The sequence below is a fragment of the Cajanus cajan genome, chromosome 3 (genome assembly GCF_000230855.2).
Source record: "Cajanus cajan strain Asha chromosome 3, NIPB_CcT2T_4, whole genome shotgun sequence".
In the NCBI taxonomy this organism is placed as follows: domain Eukaryota; kingdom Viridiplantae; phylum Streptophyta; class Magnoliopsida; order Fabales; family Fabaceae; genus Cajanus; species Cajanus cajan.
Window position 1 is genome coordinate 15995620 of NC_138519.1, and position 22990 is coordinate 16018609.

General features: G+C 29.4%; 1 protein-coding gene and 1 long non-coding RNA gene across 3 annotated transcripts in view; one reads left to right on the plus strand and one right to left on the minus strand.

Moving 5' to 3' along the window:
- Nucleotides 1–10731, minus strand: part of LOC145955595 (uncharacterized) — a 29263-nt gene extending 18532 nt beyond the window's left edge. The window contains exons 1-2 of the long non-coding RNA XR_014432251.1: nucleotides 9818–10731; nucleotides 9640–9686 (exon numbers count right to left, since the gene is read on the minus strand). This is a non-coding gene — a long non-coding RNA (uncharacterized LOC145955595). The remainder of the gene's footprint in view (nucleotides 1–9639; nucleotides 9687–9817) is intronic.
- A 5038-nt stretch (nucleotides 10732–15769) lies between these two features.
- On the plus strand, nucleotides 15770–22475 carry LOC109792283 (uncharacterized). 2 transcript variants are annotated; one of them, XM_083070538.1, is made up of 3 exons: nucleotides 15770–17012; nucleotides 18740–18912; nucleotides 20348–22475. In XM_083070538.1, exon 3 carries the CDS (start codon nucleotides 20362–20364, stop codon nucleotides 22339–22341), a length of 1980 nt encoding a protein of 659 aa, XP_082926664.1. In that variant the 5' UTR covers nucleotides 15770–17012; nucleotides 18740–18912; nucleotides 20348–20361; the 3' UTR covers nucleotides 22342–22475. The 2 variants fall into 2 exon arrangements, with proteins under 2 accessions (XP_082926664.1, XP_020207267.3); XM_020351678.3 differs by lacking the exon at nucleotides 18740–18912.
- The last annotated feature ends 515 nt before the right edge of the window (nucleotides 22476–22990 follow it).

Sequence of the window (22990 nt, forward strand, 5' to 3'; positions counted from 1 at the left end):
TGAATGTGTGAACCACATTAGGGCTACTAATTGTTGGAAGCTACTAATTGATAAATTTAAAGGTTTCTAACTATTCTCACATATGTTTTATTTTATCTATTGATAAAAGAAAATGTTTTGTTTTATTTTGGGAAAGTTTTATGTTCCAACTTCAATAAAGGTAATAGAATAGAACTAGAGAATGTGTGAATCAATTATGTTGTAGTTGTGTTGTATTATTCGAAGAATGATGATAGTTTAATTTGTTAGGAACTTTCAACAAATCGGTGTGTTTGTATGTGAATGCCTCACTTGTTAAGGATTTTTAGTTAAGGACATTGGAAATCATGATCTAATTTCATTTAAACTCACACTAATAAGGGTTTAGGGTTTACAAAAATATGGAGAAGTTGATTCCAACAATGAGGTAAATGTTTACATATTTGTTTTTTTTGAAATTTATAGTATATAATTTAATCTATAATTTTAATATAACTAATTTTTGTATAATTTTTTTCATAGGTCTTGAGAATATTGTTAATACATGATCATGATGTTGGAAGTTTAATTACAATTTTTATTTTGTTGAATTTTTTAAAGTTTATTTACAAGAATTGAATGTTTTGTTATCTTTGTTTATAAGAATTGTTATACTAGATTTTTGTAATGTTAAAGAATTGACAAGTTAATATTATGCTTTCTTATGTAAAATATTCTCTTTATTAATTTATTTACCTTATACATAAGTAAAATGTGGGTCGCGGGTGCGAGTATAGATACACGAGTACCCAACAAATACGGGGATAGGGATTAAAATTGCTACCCACATGGGATATGGGACTGGGTTTATGGTTTAAGGTACTATAGGACTCTACCCATACCCTATCCATTGCCATCCTTAGGTAATTATTTTATATGTTCATAATGATAAAAAAAAATGTATAAGTTTTTTGAAATTTTTTTACTGACATTCACTATTGCCACTCAAAGTTTAAGAAAAGATTCTTAACTTATATACCTTTTAATTGTCTTATCTCTAGTTGATGTAGAACTTATAAGATGAGGATTGTCCTTTACTTATATCGCTTTTAATTTCCTTATTTCTAGTCCATGTGGAATTTTAGTTTTTTCCCAATACATCTCTTATGTCTAGCACTAATGAGCTTGGTACATGAATAAATGGTAGGTGATCTGATATCATCTTAGAATAGTGAGTTATGAACCTAACTCAACATTACAAAACTAGCTTGTATGGTGAAGGTTACCCTCCACTTATATACTCTTTAATTATTTTATCTATAGTTGATATGGGACTTAAGTTTTTTCCAATACAATGAATTAAAAGTTACTTGTACTTCAAAAGCATAAGTCTACATTCTTTAGGATGCTTGATAGATTTGATGAGCATCAAGATGAGATCAACAAGATCAAATATCACTTAGGCATAGAGGATGACTCAGATTGAAGATCTTAGTCTTAGGATCTTCTATGTTGCTTAGTTGGTGTATCCATAGGCTAGTTTTCTTGTTAAGTTTTTATTTATATGGTTTGTAATCATTTTAATTTCTATTTCAGTTGGTTTTTAATCTTTCTAATTTTTGAACAATTTGGATTTTAATTTCTTGATATTATTCCCAATTTTCATTTTGGTTCAATTTGGTTGAAACCTTGATGTTTTATGTAACATTCCAAAAAAAAAAAAAAAAAAAAAAATTATTTTTATGTATTGGAATTATTAGAAAGTTTATCATATTTTTATACGAATTTTACTATTCACGTATATATATTGTACTATTTACATATACGTATTTTACTATTTATATATATACGTATTTTACTATTCATATATACGTATTTTACTATGCAATTGCATAGTAAATGGCTGCTGAAGGGAGCTCACGAGGGAAGCAAGTTTCCATTTATAAATGAATTTGAATATTTTAATGAATAGTGCATAGTAACTTATAATATTATTTTAATGAATAGTAACCTATGCATAGTAACTTCAAAAATTCTATAAATAAGAGCTTAAGGTTTTTGAAAATTCATAATTTTAGAGAGAAGAAATTCTAGAGAAATAAAAAGAGAGAATAAGAGAGGAGGTTTTGCTCTAATTCCGGTCCCGATTTAAGAAAAAGAGGAGGAGGTTCTGCCCAAGTTCCTATTCATCCAGGTACGGGGGAAAAGGGGATTATTTATATGTAGAGTACATGAGGGAATTGGGTAGAGGAATAATTTCTTAAGATCACATTTAATTTATCTGAATGGAAGGCTGAGTCTCCTATTATTTTGTAATTTAAATGTTCTTGATAAAAGACTAAAATTTACATCTTTGTTATATTTTTATGATTTGGAAAAATATAAATGGATTCCTAACTAGGAGGCACTGCCACCTTTACTGGAGTTAATTTATATTTTCTTTATTATTATCTATATATATATGTATTCCTAGTTTTTCACTATATTGTAAGGGTAGTACTTATAAGACTTAATCTGGTATGTATGAGTTTGAATTATCACATTGATTCCATGTTCTATGTATGATTGAGGTTGGATTGAGGGGAAAAGGTTTTGGTTAGGGTTTTCATGATTTCTTCACGATTTCCATGGATTAATGGTTAAAACTTAATTTTATTGCTTAAAATGATGTTTTTTTGATATTGTTTATGTTTTTTTTTAATGGTTCAAATTCGTGTAATTTGGATTGGATTCATGATTGGAAGGAATTTTCAAGGTTTTCATGGGTTGCTGGTTGCAGAATGCGCTGGGCGCGCTGAGTGCAAGTCTGGGCGCTGAGCGTGAATATTTTGATTTTGAGGTCTTAATGAAAGTTGTAGCCTTGGATTTTAGCTATCCAATGGCGTTGGAATCACCCAAAAAGGAGGTCTAGAACTCCAGATATGGATGTTTTAGTAAAGAGGGGTCAAGCTGTCAGCTTTATCTATAGCTGTTGCGGTTTTTATCATTTTTCACAAAGTAGATGATGGAATTAGGACTTGATGTCTTCATGAGAGTTGTAGGAAATTTTCTTATCTTTCATATGAAATAAGGATGAGCATGGTAGGAGTAGTATAACCCCTGATACGCTGTTTATAGTTTATACTAATTATTCTATTGATTATTATATTAGTTATTGTTATGTTATTTGATGGATGATATTGATGTGAATTTGAATTATGAGTTGAGATATTGTATGATTATGATTGTGATGTCTCACATTGATGACTAGGATGGCACGACCCCTGGGTAAGTGGTGCTATAGGGAAGGCGTGACCCTAGTATGATGTGGGATGAGTAGGACAGTTAACACCACCACTTATGTCGCTTATGGCAGCCCTGGCATAGGGTTAATTGCAAGAGATTGTATTGATTGTAATGTGATTGTGTTTCCTCACACCAAAATGGCGAGGGACGGCACGGCCCCTGGGTAAGTGATGCTACAGGGAGGGCGTGACCCCTGGTCTGGTGTGGGTTGAGTGAGGCAATTAACCTGTATCACTTGTGTCAGATGTGGCGAGGCCTTGGCATAGTGTTAATTGTTGGATTGGCACGAATGTTGTATGTGAATATGATGAGTAATTGATATATATATATATACACTATATAATGAGTTATGATGAAATTATACTGTGATATGATTGAATGTATTTTGCATATAGATAATTTTTCTTTTCTCACCGTATAAATTGTTGATATTTTAGGTGGAGAGGATCCAACTACAAGTGGTATATAGAATGTCATCCGTTAATTTGGGAAATGCTCTGATAGTGTGACATCGGGGCAAGAGGATCTCTAGGATAGAATATTTGGTATTGTAATAAATGTTATTTTCTTTGAAAAATGTGTAAACTCTTGAATTTTATCTTTCAAGTTTTATTTTTCAGTCAGAACAGTTATGAAGTATTATGTGAACCCTTTTACCAACTTAAAAAGTTTTATTTTCCTTAATTTTTTTATTATATTTCGATATATGTGTTGGGGTAGTAAGGGTGTCACATTTTATGCATTTGGCATGGATTAGTAATGTTTTAAAGAATTCCATGTTGATTTTAAAGAAGTTTGACCATAATTAGTAATGACTTAGAATGGTTATATTGTTGTTGAATGACTTAAAGTTGATTGGTATAGTGTCTAACATAATTTGACTCTAAAATTTTTCATGCTATGTACTACTTGTATGTTGAGTGTATATAAAAAGTGGTTGATATTGAATATAATATGAAAATGTATATGATATTTCTCTTAAGTTTTGGACTTTTAAACTTGGCATAGAGTTTTTTTTGAAGATGTCCAAGGGGGGAAAAGGTATGTAATTGTTTTGCAGGTTAAGTACACAAAGTATTGAAGCAACAAGAATATAAAATTTAGAGCACAAATACAAGAGTAAAATTGGATGAATCAAAACAAGGAAAAGGAAGATTTTTCATCATCAAAAAAGGGGAGTTTGTTGACCAAGCTCAAGATCAAGACATGATCCTAGTGAGTTTTGATGATTACAAATGAGCCTCTTAAGAGATAAGAGTGCAACTTGTAGTTGGTTTTGTGTTATGAGTGTCTTGATAAATAAGAGTGCAAGTTGTATCTTGTTTTATGTAGTTTTAAGCTTTGTTGCTTGTGTGCTATGTGCTTCGTAAGTAACTTATTATTTTATCTCTACCTAGATGATGATTGATGACTTAAATATACATTGAAATTAATTTGTAAAGAAAAATTGTATCAAAAATTGATATATTAAGTTTTCACTTAAGATAATCAATTATTTCAAGTAATAATCGATTATTCACTTTTTTTTTTAGTTACTTGAGCAGTAGTTGCTGTAAGAATCAATTATTTGGCAAAATAATAAATTATTTCATAAATAAGGTTTTGGAATAATCAATTATTGCTCAAAATAAACGATTATCCATATAAATAATTGATTATTTCAGTCAGAAAACTTAATATATATATATATATATATATATATATATATATATTATTTTTCACACATTGAACATAAAACTTTTGAATATAATTGTGATACCATTTATGAAACACTCTTTGTAACACATTTCTCTCTACAAGAAGAGGTTCTTTGACCTTTATGGTAACCTCAAGAAAGTTTTCAAGAATTGAGTTGATAATCATCTTCATAGAATGGAAGGTTAAGCTACATGGTTGATTCAAATTTTCTGATTTGTTCTAAAAATCAGATGAATTCATTCCTTAATTCATTGTACTAGTTGTTATCTTAAGTATGTTTCTTAAGAAGAAAGAATCTTATAGTGGGCTGCTATAGTAGATGCTTCTTAGGATTCAAGAAGTGGTTTTTTTAATAATTCAAGAATGTATTGCATGTGGTATTGTGATTGTAAAACTTTTGACATGAAAGATTAGTGGAAAATCTCAATTGGGTTGATTGGAGATTAGATGTAGGTCACAAGTAGATGTGGCTGAACCATTATAAATTAGTTGTGCATTTTCTTTCTCCTTATACTTCAATTTACATTCTTGCATTTATGTTTTCATGCTTATTGATGCGTTGTTAGGCATTTTCATTGCATTAAGAATTGGGTGAATTTAGACTTGTATTAAATTTGAACTAAGTATTCTATCTAAAAGCTATAGGTCGACACACTTCTTTGGAAAGATTTAGAAAAGTTTCAAAAACCAAGATAGTTGCGTGAGAAACTTTGATAAACCAATTCACCCTCTCTTGGTTAGGCCATCTTTTCTAACACAACTATCTCGATGAGACACTAGTAGTATATCCTTCTAGTGAGAGTAGTGTTGTAATGCTTTGACCTAACTACTCAACCTTCAAGCAGGGAAAAATGTTTTTACTGGTGCCACATGCATATATAGATTAGGAGAGTCTGGTCTATGTATGATCATAAGATTTTTCTTGTGTTTGAAGTTTGTTTTGATTGATGTCATGGTGGAATAAGATATAAACTAAGTTGAAGTTATTGTATGGTTTAATGAGAAAATTAATTTTGGTTTTATATAATTTTTGTGTGTGGCTACTCGAATTTCGGTAGTCAGAGTAAGATATGTTTTCTCTCTTATTTTTCCTCTAGGATGTTTATATGTGGTTGTAAGGGGCCTTTGTTTTGGAGGAGTCTAGTTGATTGAAGGGAAAGTTCTGATACTTATGATACTAGGGATATTGAATTATGTATCATGTTTCCTATTTTAGGAATTTTAATTTACTTTACTTAAAACGTACTTTCCTTAAAATTTGTAATAACGAGGCATTGATTTAGTTTATTTAAATTTTGAATGTGGTATTCTTTACCTTGGTTTGAAGTTTTAAGTATAATATTTTATTTTTTTAATTATTATATTATGCATGTGGAGTAAAGAGTGTTACACACAGAAAATAACAAATGGCTTGGTGGTAAGTCCTATATATGTTGAGCTCGAGTGCCACTTCTGCTAAACTTTTAAATAATTTTAATTTAACCAAATGGACAACAACTTTTGGAGTGTGCATATGTGGCTAAACATGTAGTCAGACCTTGGAACAAACACAACTACGACACACAACTCTATGAATTCACAAACTCGCCAATCCTTTAGTTGAACCCAAATTATACAAATTACCAATTAAACCTAGATTTATACTAGTTTAATCATGTCATCAATGGTCACTTACACATTCAATCTAATGAGTGACTTGAATCGGTCACATGATTAGGTCTTAGTCAAACTAGTCGATCTGTGTCCAATGTATCGTTTCTAAATAGAAGCATTTGATTGCTAATGTAGATGACACAAAGATGATGAGATGGCATGGAGATGAGAGGCACTATGATGGAAAACTTAAGCATTTGGCAAATTTGTTGCAATGGAAAAAGTTGATGCCATGCATGTTTCTAGATTTTTGCAATAAGCCAATAAACTATGACTTGGCTAGCTATTAATGGAATGAATCTGTTTGGTAACTTAAACACTAAGTACAGTTTTGTTTTGTTGGTTATTTACAAATTACCTCCCTTGTTATTCATGAAGCACATATACATGATGTTATCTATAATGATTTTTGGTTCAAGGCAATCAAGAAACAAAATTGAAATATATTTAGTCCATTGGCTAAAGACTTAAAGATGTTGTGGGACAAAATTGAAATATATTTCTAGCATATGAAAACTTTTGTGGGTCGATAACTATCAAATATGTCAATATCTTTTATCCAATTTGGACAATTATTGAACATATCTTATACTTTAGAGTCTTGGTCTTGTCAAAATTTAGTAATATTAGTTAATATGATTTAATTAATGAAATTGTTAAATCTTAGATATTTTTAATTTTTTTGTTCTTTTAGTTTTGAGATACAAGGAAAAAAGAAACTACTATAGGGAAGAAAGCTACACATTGAGAAGGAGACTCCAAACCTCTCTAGGCTTGCTCACTCAAACTAGCCACTTGGACGTTTTGAGTGAGCCACTTCATAAGATAATATTGGAACAAAATGAAGATTTCACTTAAGTAAGCTACATTGATGCTTTAAGTGAGTTAAATCAGAGACAAACAATGGAAGACTATGTTGGCTTGCTCAAGCAAGACAATTTAGCATTTTGAGAGAGCTAATATAGTAAAGCCAAAGTGACATATCATCAAAGTTTACTCTAGCAAGTTAATCCTATTGCTTTGAGCAAACATGCATGGATGAAATCCCAATCAAACATTTAGCTCCAATGCCTGCAAATTCATGGCTTTAGATTTACACCTTTCAAATGTCAATACTTCAAGTCAATTTTTCACTCATTTTTACCACCACTATGTTAATTTACTTAATAATTAACTTATGATTCCTTCATAACACAATTTTTTCTAATTTGCTAAACTACTCTTACTTATACTATATCACATTTTATTTATTTATTTTTATTTTCTTCTATACTTAGAAACATCCATTATGGACAAGTCTAATGCTACTAATTACTGATTTAGGGTACTTTTAACCTATACTATTTTCCTAAGTGAAATAAAGATAAATTCTACTAAGTTACACCCTCGTACATATGACTCCAAGCTCCATCAACATACACCTTCACCTATTTTCCTTAAAAAAACATGAACTTAAAATAATGACATAAGTCTTAGTGAGTAGGATGACTATTAGGATAAGTTAGACCTTTCTTCCTAAACAACTTTATCTATTTATCTCTCACGGATTTACTCTTATACTAATGCAAAAGCCACTTTTAACATTATGGGTTTAAAATCAGTTACAAGGTAACTGATTCTAAATCCAACGCGGTGGCATAATTAAAATTAAATCAACTACTTTCTAAATTAGTTATTGAAAAATCGATTAAAAGTTACTTTTAAAATTAATTATCTAGCAACCGATACTAAAAGCTTTGAGCACCACTTTCTAAATTTCTTTGAGCACCACTTAGAAAAGTCAATTTTAAAATTGATTATCTCAGCTGCTTTTGAAACGTGTTTTCTAAATCAGTCGTATAACAACTGATTTTTAAATGGCAATTAAAATTCCCTAGTTCACGTTCCCCATCTCAATCTATGTTCTCTCTGTCTCTCTCGTGAAGCTCTCTATTCTTCGATCTCCCTACGCTCACAAATTTGTCTCTCTCGTACAAATATTTGTTAGACAGAAGTATAACATAGTTAGGAGAACTAACAAAATTAGATTCTGACAAATTAATATTAAGAATTTAGGCTGGGGAGTGTTACGTACGGGAGTTAACCCTCCTTCATGTTGGTGTGTGTCGACCCTCTTGTTGCTGAGTGTTTCCCTCGTCGCCAACCGCCCTTCTTGGTCCTCTTGTTGTATGGTTCTATGTTGTTTGGTTGAATTAGTTTAATTGGTTGTTTGGAGCTTGAGTTTGGGATTTTTTTGGCTACCTTTTGCAATATTTGTATGTTAAGAATGAATAATATGAAAAAATATTGTTTGGAATTATGCTATATATGTTGTGTGAATGACATATATGCTATTTTAATTAAGTATTTTATATATGACAATGCTTACTTATAGTTTATGTACAAATATTTGTTAGACACAGAAGTATAACATAGTTAGGAGAACTAACAAAATTAGATTCTGACAAATTAATATTTAGAATTTAGGCTGGGGAGTGTTACGTACGGGAGTTAAGGGACCATTATAGATGTTAGGCACCATTGGCCATTATACGTGTTCTTAATTTGGCACCATAATAAACTACTCTATATTGAATTTAGTTTATTTTAGAAAAATTAAAGTGGCTAAAGTAAGAATAACTTAGTGAATAATAAGTTATCTTCAAATTAATTAGGTGCTTTATAATTAAATAAGTACCACACACACAAATCATTTTCATCATTGATCAAAGTTTAAAAATTATTTTTTTAACCCAATTAACTAGAAACTACTATTTCCCCTTAATGAAAATGAAAATAAAAGGTTGGTATTAAAATAATGATTTACTATACACGATCTTTTATCAAGTGAGATTTGTTAGTCTATCCTTTAGATTAAATCTCACCGTAAAAGAACGGAATCCAACTGCTTTAGGATCACTAGAATGGACCTAAAGATGAGGGGTTGGAATAATTATATAAAGATCTAGGTTTTAACTTAGTGCGACCGATCGAAAAAGAAAACTTACACTATTATAGGTAGGAACAGTGAAAGTTAAGCTACGAGGGATACATTGTTGAACATACCTGAATAACAGCCTCTTCTCGATATAGCTACTCTCTCTAAAAAGATTCTAGGAATGATAAAAACAAAATAATGGTGAATTTCAGATGCTCTAGGAATGACATTAAATTATAAGAAGAAAAAAACAATTTGGTTGTGGATATGCATATAAATCAGAAATAAGCAGATTCAAGAACTCACCACTCGGGCAACGGTAGCAGCGCAAGCTCAAGGTCTCGAGTCTCTTCATTTATGCTTCCTTGAGCCACATGATAGAGTAAACGATGGAAAAATCGAGTAAAGGAAATTATAATCAGACAGAAGATTTAGTATAAAAACAAATGCCTCACTTTGATTACGTTTTCTGTAGCCAGCTATACCATGTATATAATATGGAGTATTCGTTTTTGATCGTTGATTTTGGCCACTTGGTAGATACCCATATTGGACAAATAATAATAAATAAAAAAACTATTTTCGTATAACCCAGGTTCAGGTCGGTGGACTTACTAAAATGTAAAACATATTTTAAAATTTGATACACAGATCTAAAAGTAAACTTTGACTAATTATATTTTCCACCAGATGGATCACTAAAAAATAAAATATCTTAGAGGGTAAAATGTTTTTGATTTATACATAATTTCTTAAACACTATCTAAAATACTTGAGAACTAAAAGTAGTGTATTTTCATATTAGAAAAAATAAAATAGGATAAAATAATTTAGAGACACTAAAATTAAATTTTGATAATTTTATGGGGATATTTTACCCTGTTTTAAAATTAGATGTAGATGCACACGATACGCAGATAGATAAGTAAATTATTTAAATTATTGGTGATGGTAACAACTTAACGATTTATCTCCCTAGCATATTAAAACTATTTTTTTAATAACGAATATTAAACTCAGTTCTAACATCTCAAATTTTTTAAAATTATTAAAAGGATATTTTTGATTAATTAAAATATTTTATAAAATATATTTTAAATTTTTTGAATAATTATAAGTATTTTAATTAAATAATAATATTTATGAAAATTATTCTATATAATATTTATTAGAGTATTTTTATGATATTTTTTATATTAAGTATTTGAAAAAAAAAGTGTCATATTATAATTTTTTATTGGTGATATATTGTATTTTAATTATAATTATGCTGATGATTATATATATATATATATATATATATATATATATATATATATATATATATATATTTGTTAACTATTAATTAGTATATTTTTATATAATTATTTGGGTTGGTTTTAATATTTGTTTTAATTATAAGTATATGGATATATATATATATATAAATAAAATTGCTCATATAATTTTTTAAATAATATAAAAACTTTAAAATAATTATATTAAATATAAAAATAATAATTACAAATCATATTTTATAATAAAAATATTGCTCATATGAATACTTAAATATATAGTACCAAAAATTCTAAAATAAATACATTAACATACTAAAATAATTTCTAAAATATTATGTGTGACACCTTTACTATCCCAACACATATATAAATAAATCTTGTAAATAAATTAAAGAATAAAAATATTTAACGTTGGTAAAAAAGGTTCACATAAAACCTTCATAAATAACCAAAATGATTAAAAATAAAATTTATAAAGTAAAACTTGAGAGTTTACAAATTATTTTTAAAAATAATAAATACAACTCTAAATCCATATAAAAATTCCATATCCTAGAATTTTTTGCCCCGATGTCACAATATCAGAGTACACCCACAACTCAGCAGTTGACATTCTAGATGTCACTCAAAGCCGGATCTTCCTCACCTAAAACATTCACAAATTGTATGGTGAGAAAAGAAAATATTTATATATAAAGCACACAAGGAAATCCACAACATCATCTCATCATAACTTGAAATGTTATTTACAAGCATTTATATATATCATAATTTATCAATCATTCATTATTTTCACATCTCAATTCACAATTACATCAATCCATCACAATCTACATAAATCTTACAATTAACATTATGTCAAGGCCACGCCACAACTGACATAAGTGATACGGGTTAATTGCCTCACTCATCCCACACCATGCCAGCAGGGGTACGCTCGTCCTTACAGCATCACTTACTCAAGGTTCGTCTCATCCCTGGTCATTAGTGTGAGGAACCACAATCACATTACAATCCACACAATCTCTTGCAATTAACCCTATGTCAAGGTTGTCATATGTGACATAAGTGATGCGTGTTAATTGTCTCACTCATCCCACACCATGTCAGGGGCACACTCGTCCTTGAAGCATCACTACTCAAGGTTCGTCTCATCCTTGGTCATTAGTGTGAGAAACCACAATCACAATCATATCTACATCCATATAACATCTCATGTCATAACTCAATTCTATATCAGATACACAATTCCATATTACATACACAACAGATAAGTCCAACAAAATAAGGGTTTACACACTCCTCAAGCAATTCACATCTAGATCATCAATTCTTATCAAGTAATATAATAATAACATTCATAAATTAATAAAATAATCAATAGAATTATTAATTTAATATAATTTTAACATAAACAGTAAAACCCTCAATTATTCCAAAACCTAATTCACGGGCACTTTTTTACAATTTCGTTCTCTCTCCCAGATCATCATTCTTACAAATTAAATATATATTTCTAATCCCCAACACATACAGAATCTAATAGTATCATTAATTCCTCAAATAGAAATAATCTAATTTTTCCAAAACCTAACTTACAGGCACTTTTCTATAATTTCGTTCTCTCTCCCAGAGCATTATTTTTACAAATTAATCATATATTTGTAGTCCTAAATATATACAGAATCACATAAGACCAATAATTCTCCAAACAGAAATAATTATAAAATTACTCATAATCCTAAGGGACTCTTACTCTACCCAATTCCCTCATGTAACTCTACATATAAATAATTCACTTTTCTCTCGTACCTGGATAAACAGCAGTTGAAACAACAGAGCTCTCTTGGTCTCCTCCTCTAAGTGCCCTTCAATCTTCAAAGAGTGTAGAAGGGAAAGAAGAGAATGTAGAAGAAAGAAGTCAGAACTGAAAGAAGTTAGAACTGAAAAAATATGATTTTAGGAGTGTCAGAGCACTCAATTTACAGGCATCAGGATTCGCGGAACGGCCCGTTCTAAAATGACACGTCATGTGTAAAATTCACATCCAGAACGGCCCGTTCTCAAATCAGAATGGCTCGTTTTGGGGTTTGCATTAAAACTCTCAATGGTCATATTTTGGAACGGCCCGTTTTGAAATCGGAACGGCCCGTTCTCAATAAGGTTCAAAGGCCATTTCTAAAATCTGGAACGGCCTGTTTCAGCTGGGAACAGCCCGTTCCCAACTAAGAATCATAGACAAATTTTATCGTTTGGAACGACCCGTTCCAAATCCGGAACGGCCCATTCCGGGCTACCAAAAGTAGGTCTATTTAGTAATTTGGAACGGGTCATTCCGGGCTACTAAACCACCTTAATTGGGCTCTTGGCCTAGTGAAAATTGGGTTGTTACAATTCTCCCCTCCTTTTAGAAATTTCATCCCCGAAATTCACCTGAAAACAAAAATAGGTAGGCTCCTCGCATTTTGTTTCCTAATTCCCAAGCAACCTCCCTACCTTATTGATATGCAGCTCTATCAACTTTTCCAAGGAATATCTATTATCAACAAGGATAAGGCAAGTATACTTGATGAGTCTATCCACTATAACTCAAAAAGAATCAATTCTTTAAGCACCTCAGACAAACCTACAACTAAGGCCTATCCACACATCGTCTCGTTTCCAAAATGAGACGTCTAAAGGCTACAAAATTTCTAAAGACTTCGAGCATACTAAACACAAGTACACAAATTACTCTATTACTCTCTTTATCTAAGGCCACTACACTTTTGTTGCACCACTCTGATACATCCTCCTAAGGTCCTGATACATCTTAGTAGCTCCTAAATGAATGTTAAGAGTACTCTCATGTCTTTCCTCTAAGATCATCTTCCTAGATTCAGGATTACTAAGCACCCAAGTTTTATTCTTGAATTTCAAAACAACATCAACTCCTACTCGAAAAGGGTTATCCATATTACTAGTAAACTTCTCCACTTGGTTCACCAAGAAAGGATCTAACTCCTGGTTTTCTTTAATCTCATCTATTAATCTATTAGTCCTTTCCAACATACTCAATCTAATGCTCTTAAGGCTAATTTTATGCACCAAGCTTAAGTCTCTAAACTCTTCAATAAATCCAACCTTAAAATCATCAAAGACGATAGGGGAATGGTCATCCTACTTAAGATATCTGCTACAATATCAGACCCTCTCCAAAGATCAAGCACCTAAGTGTAAGTTCACTAGGTATACATACTAGATCTCTAATTCCACCACTCCATCTACACCCAAGTCAAACTCTTATCTATCACCTTATCCTATCCTATAGCCTCATATCTTGTCACCAAAATGAATCAATTAATTATACGTCTCCAATTTCCTTCAACAATTCACTCGTTACTCAAGTTATACCTAGTTTCATACTACTCAGTGTAATCTCATAAGACAAACTTAAATATTTAATTTCATCCAAAAAGATCCATCTCTCTAATCATAAGGAAAAATAATGTAGAGGGTTCCTACTCAAAGCATCAACTATCACATTGACTTTATGCAAATAACAACTAAGATTGAAATCCAAGTCCACAAAAATTCCAACTATCTCTTTTGTCTCATATTCAAGTCTTTCGGGTCAAACAAAATTTGAGGCTCTAATGATCAATAAATACCTCCAGCTTAGAATCATATAGGTAGTGTCTCCAAATCTTAGTGTAAATATAGGTAATTCCTCTCATGAATTTTCAATTGCTTAGAAACATAAGCTATTACCCTTCCTTCTTATATCTACACTACCTCCAAATTCATCTTAGAAGCATCACTATATACCACATAAGACTTACTAAAATCCGGTAACATTATCCAATCTTTCCTTAAGAGTTTGAAACCTACTCTCACATTTATTATCCCATACAAAGGCAACTCGATCTTTCCTAGTAAATCTAGTCAAATAGTAAGCAACCTAGAGAAGTAAGCGACGAAATGCTTTGGGGAGTTAAAAATAAGCATAGGTCTGAGGATCCTTGATATAGGTTAACCTTTCGAACTACTGTTGAATTCATGGGTAGGCAAAAGACAACTTAGTGAACTGAAACATCTTAGTAGCTAGAGGAAAAGAAAGCAAAAGCGATTCCTGTAGTAGAGGCGAGTGAAATGAGAGCAACTTGAATCCAATTTAGATAATATTTTCTAATCACAATCTAAATTTTAAATCATAAGATGAGTGATTAATTCATCTCAAACATTAAGTACAAAATCAAATCACTAAAACCATACTTAATAACAAAAAATCATTATATAAATAAAAAAGAATTATATAAGAGTTTGATAGATTTATATTTGATCCCAATAAAAAAACTGATGATGTTTGTGTTGAGACTTAGGATTTGGTGAGTTTGTGGGTGAAATTCTGATAGGATGAGACATTAGGATCCATAGTTTAGGATTTGTTTTTTTTCCTTACTTGATTTATTTCATCTTCATTAGAAAACGTTGTTAATACTTGAATTTATGTATTATTTTTGGAAAACCACTATGATCTAGTAATTATTTTGGAAACATTTAAGTTTTAAATTTGTTCTATTTTGAGACAAATATGATTCTTCTACCCTTAGAATTGTTTTATGAACTATTATATATATATATATATATATAATTATTTAGGTCAGATTCTTTTATTTCATTAATATTTTTGAATATAAGAATGTGGACTCACTACAAGAAAACGGTAAAATAGCTGCGGAAAATAAGCGTCGGCTAGCTGACGCTATTTTAAGATATAGTATTGACTTTTCCGACACTAATTTAATGTAAATTTAAATTAAATTAGTTTCAGAAAAATTGACGTTATATCTAAAGAATAACGTCAACTTTTCTAACACTAATCTTAATTTTAATTTAGTGTTGAAAAAGCCGACGCTACATCTTAAAATGGTGTCCGCTTTTCTAATAGTATACATGCTTTGAGAGAGATAAATATAATTTTTTCAATGTTATATATGCATAATGTGTTCTGGTACACTTGGTTATCGACAGCTCAGCCGACACAAAAAAATTTGTGTCGACTTATTTAGCGTCAACCAAAAATCGACGAAAAAATGATAATATTACGTCAGTTTTTATGACCGACTCTAAACTGCAACATTTTTGTAGTGAATAGAGAGTGTTACATATTAACTATCAACCTCGTATACTTATAATTATATGTTTAGTTTTTGTTCCTCTTTGATTAGAATGATTATGAATGTCCAAAACACATAATTGGTTGATTAAATTGGTTGTTTAACTATCCTATATATTAGTTGTGTGTTAAGGGTTCTTAGTGAAATTAGGTTTTCATAATTGATTTGTGTTAACTTTAATTGTGATAAGATTTCCTTATAAGTAAATATTTAACAGAATAAACAAAGTTAGAATTTAAAGTGGAACTCTAAGACCTATGACAAGTGTGCTTGAGGACTCCAAATTTGTACGTGTAGGAACACAAGTCTGTGTTAAGTGAGTAAGTGTAATTAAGGATATCTTCACAAAAAATCAGACTCTAAAGAGTAGAGATAGTTATACTTTGCTTTATGTCATATCATGTTTATTATTAATACTTTACTTTTAAAGTAGTCTATAGTAGAATTATCATGAGTATTTTTATTTTTATTTTTATAACAATCCATATAAATACCTTACTTTCATTAATTGGTTCACGAATCATAGTATCTTTTTTTTTTTTTGCCCTCACTATAGTAATGAAAAGCTTAATAATATAAAGTGTGATTCAGTGATTCACCTTGCATAGTTAAAATTTATTATTGTCTTTATTTGAATATAAATAATAATTGATGATATCAAGTATTTTACTTCTCTCCAAATATTATTTACTAAAATTTATTAATGAGAGTGCCATAGTACTAATTAAAAAAATATTAAATGAAGTAAAATATAACATTTTAAATTTAAAACATGATTATTAAATAATTGAAATCATATATATAGACACTCATACAATTGAGATAATTTTAATTTGGATCCCTTACTTTCAACATACTTGACAATGAAATAATTGTAGATACCTTACTTTCAACATATTTGAAAATGGAATAATTCGTTTATACCTTACTTTCAAGGTGTTAATGACGGAATCATTTTACATTTTTATAAAATTCGAAATTGGTAATAGCTTATGCCTTCAATATTTTGCAGCCGATTTCTTTCCTTCTTGCCCTCTGACTGTTGTAGAATGATGCTGCTTCCAAGTAAGTTCAGAAGATCAATACAATATAATTTTATGCTTTCTTTGTTTCATTTTTTTTAATGTAAAATTTTCTTATTCTCTGTAACTTTCTTGTGGTAATACTCTCAAATTCGTCACTTTTATTTTACAACGAAATATCCTTCTGTTTTTGGCTTACAATCACACGGGCTGCTCTTACACTAAATAATTTCATATCTACTTCTATGTTCTATAGAAATTTGAATCCTCACCTTGAATGAAAATGATTGAGGAATTATTCTTAAATGAAAATGGTTTTAAAAGCTATTATTACGACTTACGAGAGTATTTCTAAGAGTCGTTTGCATTATTATTGAGCCATATGTCTTATCTATTTTTTTTCTTGAATTATCAAAAATAAATGTGCCTTATCTAATTACATAAATTTTACAGTAAATCATATATATATATATATATATATATATATATATATATATATATATATATATATATATATATATATATATATATATATATATATATATATATATATATATATGATCTAAGATATATGAAACTTTCCATCTAACGGTTGGATTTACAAAATTCACATTTAATATAAAGTTATTGAGCGGTGTAACACTTAGTAAAAGTTACACCGGTGTCGTTTGAACCCTCCTCATTTTTAAATATAGGACATAATTAAGAAATTGAAAAAAGTATAGGAATTAACAGATTAAGTTAATTAACCTAATTTTTATTTATAATATTTAGTTATAAGTTAAACTTTAATATTTTTAATACTTCAAAATAATCTTATGGCACATTATAAGAACCCTCCTCTTTAAAAATACTATAAAAAGATCGTTAAACTTTAAAATTTTAATAACTAAATCTTTCACCCGCTAACGCCGTTAAAATTCCGTTTTAGTTTTTTTTACTAGATTTTGTGATATGACGTTACTTTTTAACATAGCAATTAATTATTTCCTCATCGAGTTAGATTAGTCTAAAATGAATCATTAGATCGACATAAAAAAAAATCATTAGAATACTAATGTGAAAAAAAAAACATTCAGATTTTATTTATATTTTAATTTTAATTTCAGCAAAAAAATTATATTTTAATTTTTAAACTCTTTAATATTTTTTCAAGTAACATCTATTCGTAGAAAACTTAAAATTTTTAATAAATAAATATTATTAAAATTAGATACATATAATTTAAAATAAATAAATATTTTTAATATATAATTATACTATAATTAAAATTTATAAAAAAAATAAAATAATTTACTTCTGAACGTAATAGTGCGTTTCATATATTATTTAACATTTTCTTTTATCTGTATTGCGTTTGATAGTTAATTAAAAAGTTGTAATACATTTTTTCAATTACTATTATTATCATCAAATAATAATAGACAAAATATTTATGAATGTGTAAATTAAAATAATATATTAGGTTTACAAAACTGAGAAATTCTTTTGAAAAGCAAAACTTTTTGTCCACATAATTTAAATTTTAAACATAATTTTAAAATTCAATTCAAATTATGTTTCTAGTTGATTTTCTTCGACAAGTGTGCTTTTAGGATTTATCTCAATCTCTTATCTCTCTTAGTTCATCCTTTTTCATTTTTAGTTTTAAATTCAACTTTAATATTTTTAAAATATTAATAATTTAAAAATTATATTAAAATATAAATTATTTATTGTATATCCAAATAAATTTAATATGTTTAAAATATTTATTTATAATTGTTCCAGTATGCCTAAAAGTCCCACATCGCTTAGGAGTCGAGGCTAAGGGTAGTTATAAACACCCTTCCTCCTTAACCCACCGAGGCGCCTTTTCAAGGACAAAACCGTGACGGCCCAACAAGCGCCAAAGTGGACAATACCTCGGATGCGGTGACCCTAACGATGACAGCGGACTTACGGTAGGAACAATAATAAATTTTAATTATAGTATAATTTTAATATTTGTAAACAATTTTTTTATAAAACATTGCTTAATAAAATATATATTTATCTTATACAGTTCATGGAAAAAATATTAATAAAATTTTGATATTATATCCCCCTCCATATAAATTAGAATAATTATCTTAAATGAGATTATTTTTAAATAACTATTTACGTATCCTTAATATATTTAAAAATATAAATTAACTAAAATTTTAATTGTATAAAATATATATTTATTTTGTGTGGTTTACAAAATAAATATCAAATTAAAATTTTCAATTATGCAGATAAAATGTTATACTTATCATTTTTTTTCTTAGTTTTTATGAATAGATAAAAATTGAAAAAATATATCAAAGAGTTTAGAAACTGAAATATAATTTAAATTATGTGACACAAAATTAATCTTATTTATTGGTAATTTATTTTAAAATATTAAATTTTAATTCACATATAAATATGAAATTGAATTAAATAAAATGTGAAAAGAATTTCTATATAATTATTTTTTATAAAAAAAAGAATTATTAAAAACATTTTTGTATAAGACAAATTTTTATTTTTAATATATAGAATGTTGATTGTAAGGTCACAATATCTAGTCAATATAAATCAACAAAATTTTAATCACAAAATTTTTAAACTATATCGATCGTTTTTTAGTGCTTTTTTTAACCATATGGACTTAATTTAAAATTTAACAAAATTATATTGGAAAAAAATAATTTAACATAAAAAGTGAAACATATAAGAAATTAAAAGAATATATAAAATCTCTCTTATGAAATAAAAAACACTCTAATTTAAAAGAAGTCTCTCAAAAGCTATCACATAAGACAATTATTAATCTTTAACTAGTATTTTAGTTTGTTCATTTCACAAATTAAATATTTATTATATATAACTAAAATTTATAATAAAGTATATATGTATATATATTATATTTGAATACATAAATTATATTTAAAATTTATACAAAATTTATTAGTTTAATATCTTCTTCAAAAATACATTTTAAAATGCATTTCGATATATTACTTTTTATTTTATCTCTAAACTGGTGAATTTCAACAATTTTTTCAAAAAAGAAATATATCGATAATTGAAAACAAATTTATATGACAGTATAGATATTATTTATAAAAAAATGTAAAATGTAATTTATATCTTTAGAATACTTATTTGTTGTAATTTTAATAATAAATAATATAATTTATGTATTGAAATATATGTTTTTCTTTTTAAATTTAATTAAAGAAAGGTAAACATTTATATATAATAATAACAATAATAATAATGATATTATATAAAAGTATAGTCCGTAACCTAAAATGAAAGGTTTTTTTTTTTTTTTTTTTTTTTTGGCATACATGAACGTTGGTTGTTATCAATAATTTGTTATTTCAGCCATAGTCACCTGGATGTCCATGGAAGGGCATAGGAGGCTAGAACAAGTGATCCCAGATTCAGTGCAGAAATGGTGGGATAAATGGGAGCTACGAGGACTCGTTTTGATTAGCCTTGTCACACAGATCATATTGACAATATTGGGTGACCGTAGAAAATGGAAACCCAATATTTTGACACGACCACTTTTGTGGTCTGCCTACTTGCTAGCAGATTGGGTGGCAGCTGTAGCAATGGGAGTCATCTCCAGCAATCTAGGAGACATTTACAACAAAGGTGAACAGCCAAAGAATGTTGATCCTCAACTTCTTGCATTCTGGGCTACTTTTTTTCTGATTCACCTTGGTGGTCCTGATACAATCACAGCTTATTCCTTAGAAGACAATGAGTTATGGCTAAGGCATTTTGTTGGTTTGTTGTCTCAATCAACCCTCACTGTCTATGTAATTATTTTGTCTTGGCAAGGTAATTGGCTTTCGCATCTTACCATTCCCATGCTAATTGTTGGGATTATCAAGTACGGGGAAAAGACTTGGTCTCTTTATTGTGGAACTATCAAGTATCTCAGGGATTCTTTCCTTGGTTTAAGTGATTCTTCTAGGAAGAGGGAACAACAAGAAGAACTGGAAATGGATTTTTCGAGGGAAGAACAAAGGAGTTTTCTTCGAGCCATTTATATCTTTGTAAGCCTCTTTGTTGATATGGTTTTTAGTCCACGGGACATTACTGAAGATAGAAACAATTTTCTAACAGGAGTTTATTCGAAATGGAGTTTAGTGGATTCTGAACTTAAATTGATGTACGATGTCTTCTATACTAAAGCATTTGCAAATTATGGCGTATGGGGTTCGATATCACGCTTCATCACTCTAACTACCATTATTGTTGTGCTTGTATTATATGCTTGTCTAAGTGAAAAAAATGAGCACCTGGATTTGGACCACGTCATCACGTACTTGTTGGTGATTGGAGCATTGTTAGCAGATATATATGCTTTTACGTTAGTTCGGATTTCCGAATGGACAGTTCAGTACATGACAATGATGATTCATAGGATGCAATTTTACTTTGAGGACAGTTCAGTTCGGATTGCCATCCTAGATTATTGTTGTGCTTGTTGTCATTTACTTTTGTGGGTTGATTTTTTGCTAATTGTTTTCGTCATTAGCCATTTTGTACCGAATGAGGTTGTTACTGTTGGAGTTTCTTTGGGACAGTGTAACTTCTTCGATTTGATTTCCAACAAAAGTTTGAATTTTCGCAAGTTAGAAGAACTCCCAAGTGTTAAATATTGTTTATCCTCAGATGATCTAAAGAAAGCAATCTCTAAAAGTTTGCGTGATAAATCAGAAGAAGGCGCGCAATCAAACCCTTCAGGCTCCCCAGGATATAGGACTCTTTTATTGGGGAAAAATGCTCCAATTTTCGCAAGTGAACTTGAACTTCATAGAACAATTATTACTTGGCACATTGCTACAGATATGTTTTATAACTGTGATAGCAACTCAAGTTCTAATTTAGAAACAAGGAAAAACTGTAAAGTGATGTCTGATTATATGTTTTACCTCTTGGTCAAACAACGTCAGATGTTGCCAGTAGGTGCGGGGCTGATAACTCTTCAAGACACAGTAATTGAAGCCAAGAAAATTGTAGTTCCACAAGATAGTTTATCTAAAATGAGTGAGATATTACTTCAACATGACACGACCAGAGCAAGAGATGAAGCCTCAGAGATGCAAAGTACATCTGTTCTATTTCATGCTTGTGCAGTTGCAAAACAACTCATTGCTGAAGAAAATAGACAACCAACATGGGAATTTGTTGAAGAATTGTGGATTGAGATTATGAGGTACGCTAGTGCTCAATGTAGAGTAGATATGCATGCTCATCAACTTAGAAGACACCCTGAATTTTTGTCTCATGTCTGGCTCTTTCAAGCTCATCTTTGTTTGTTGGATCAATTTCAAATAACACCCCGCCAGACAAGTGTGTAACTGTGTAAGTGTTAGTCCCTGAATAAGGAAAAGTTAATCCATCATGTAAGTTCAAACATTATGTATATGTTTTTATTTGTAACATCGTGTTGATGTGTTGTATAACATAAAACCACTCTCTAAAGTATTTGACATATTGATTTCTTTGATAAAGTGAATGCACTTACTACTCTAAAATGCACACATTTTTTAGTTATTATTTTAGCCGAATCTACAATCCGCACATTTTGTTTGACAGTTTTATCCATACATTTTGGTTATATAAATCAAGAGCTCTCTTCTTCTTTGTTTGCTTATTCCTTTGCCAAGAATGGCTATTTCCGTTCTTATGATGGAGGAACAGGGACAAAATGCATAATTTAACATATGAAATTTCAAGGCTCGAGTCTATTTGTATCTGTAAGTTCTTATGTCAGGGCCTCTGAAAAGGCGAATATCTAACACTTTTGGCATGAATCCCACTTCTTGAAATTTAATTATGTGCTGGTCCATGCATGAGGGAGTGTGCATGTATCTCTATGTTGTTATTTGTAAGTTGTAACAGCTCGTTTTGATGTGTTGGATTAATGTGGTATGTGTCGAGTCACCAACACTTAAAATTTGGAAACGTTACATTCAATTTTTAAATAACCGTTTTGAACATGCATAT

Coding starts and splice junctions, on each gene's coding strand:
- LOC109792283 (XM_020351678.3), top strand. CDS start 16,940: ATGCCTTCAATATTTTGCAGCCGATTTCTTTCCTTCTTGCCCTCTGAC. Junction 17,013..20,347: donor TAGAATGATGCTGCTTCCAA/GTAAGTTCAGAA, acceptor TTGTTATTTCAG/CCATAGTCACCTGGATGTCC.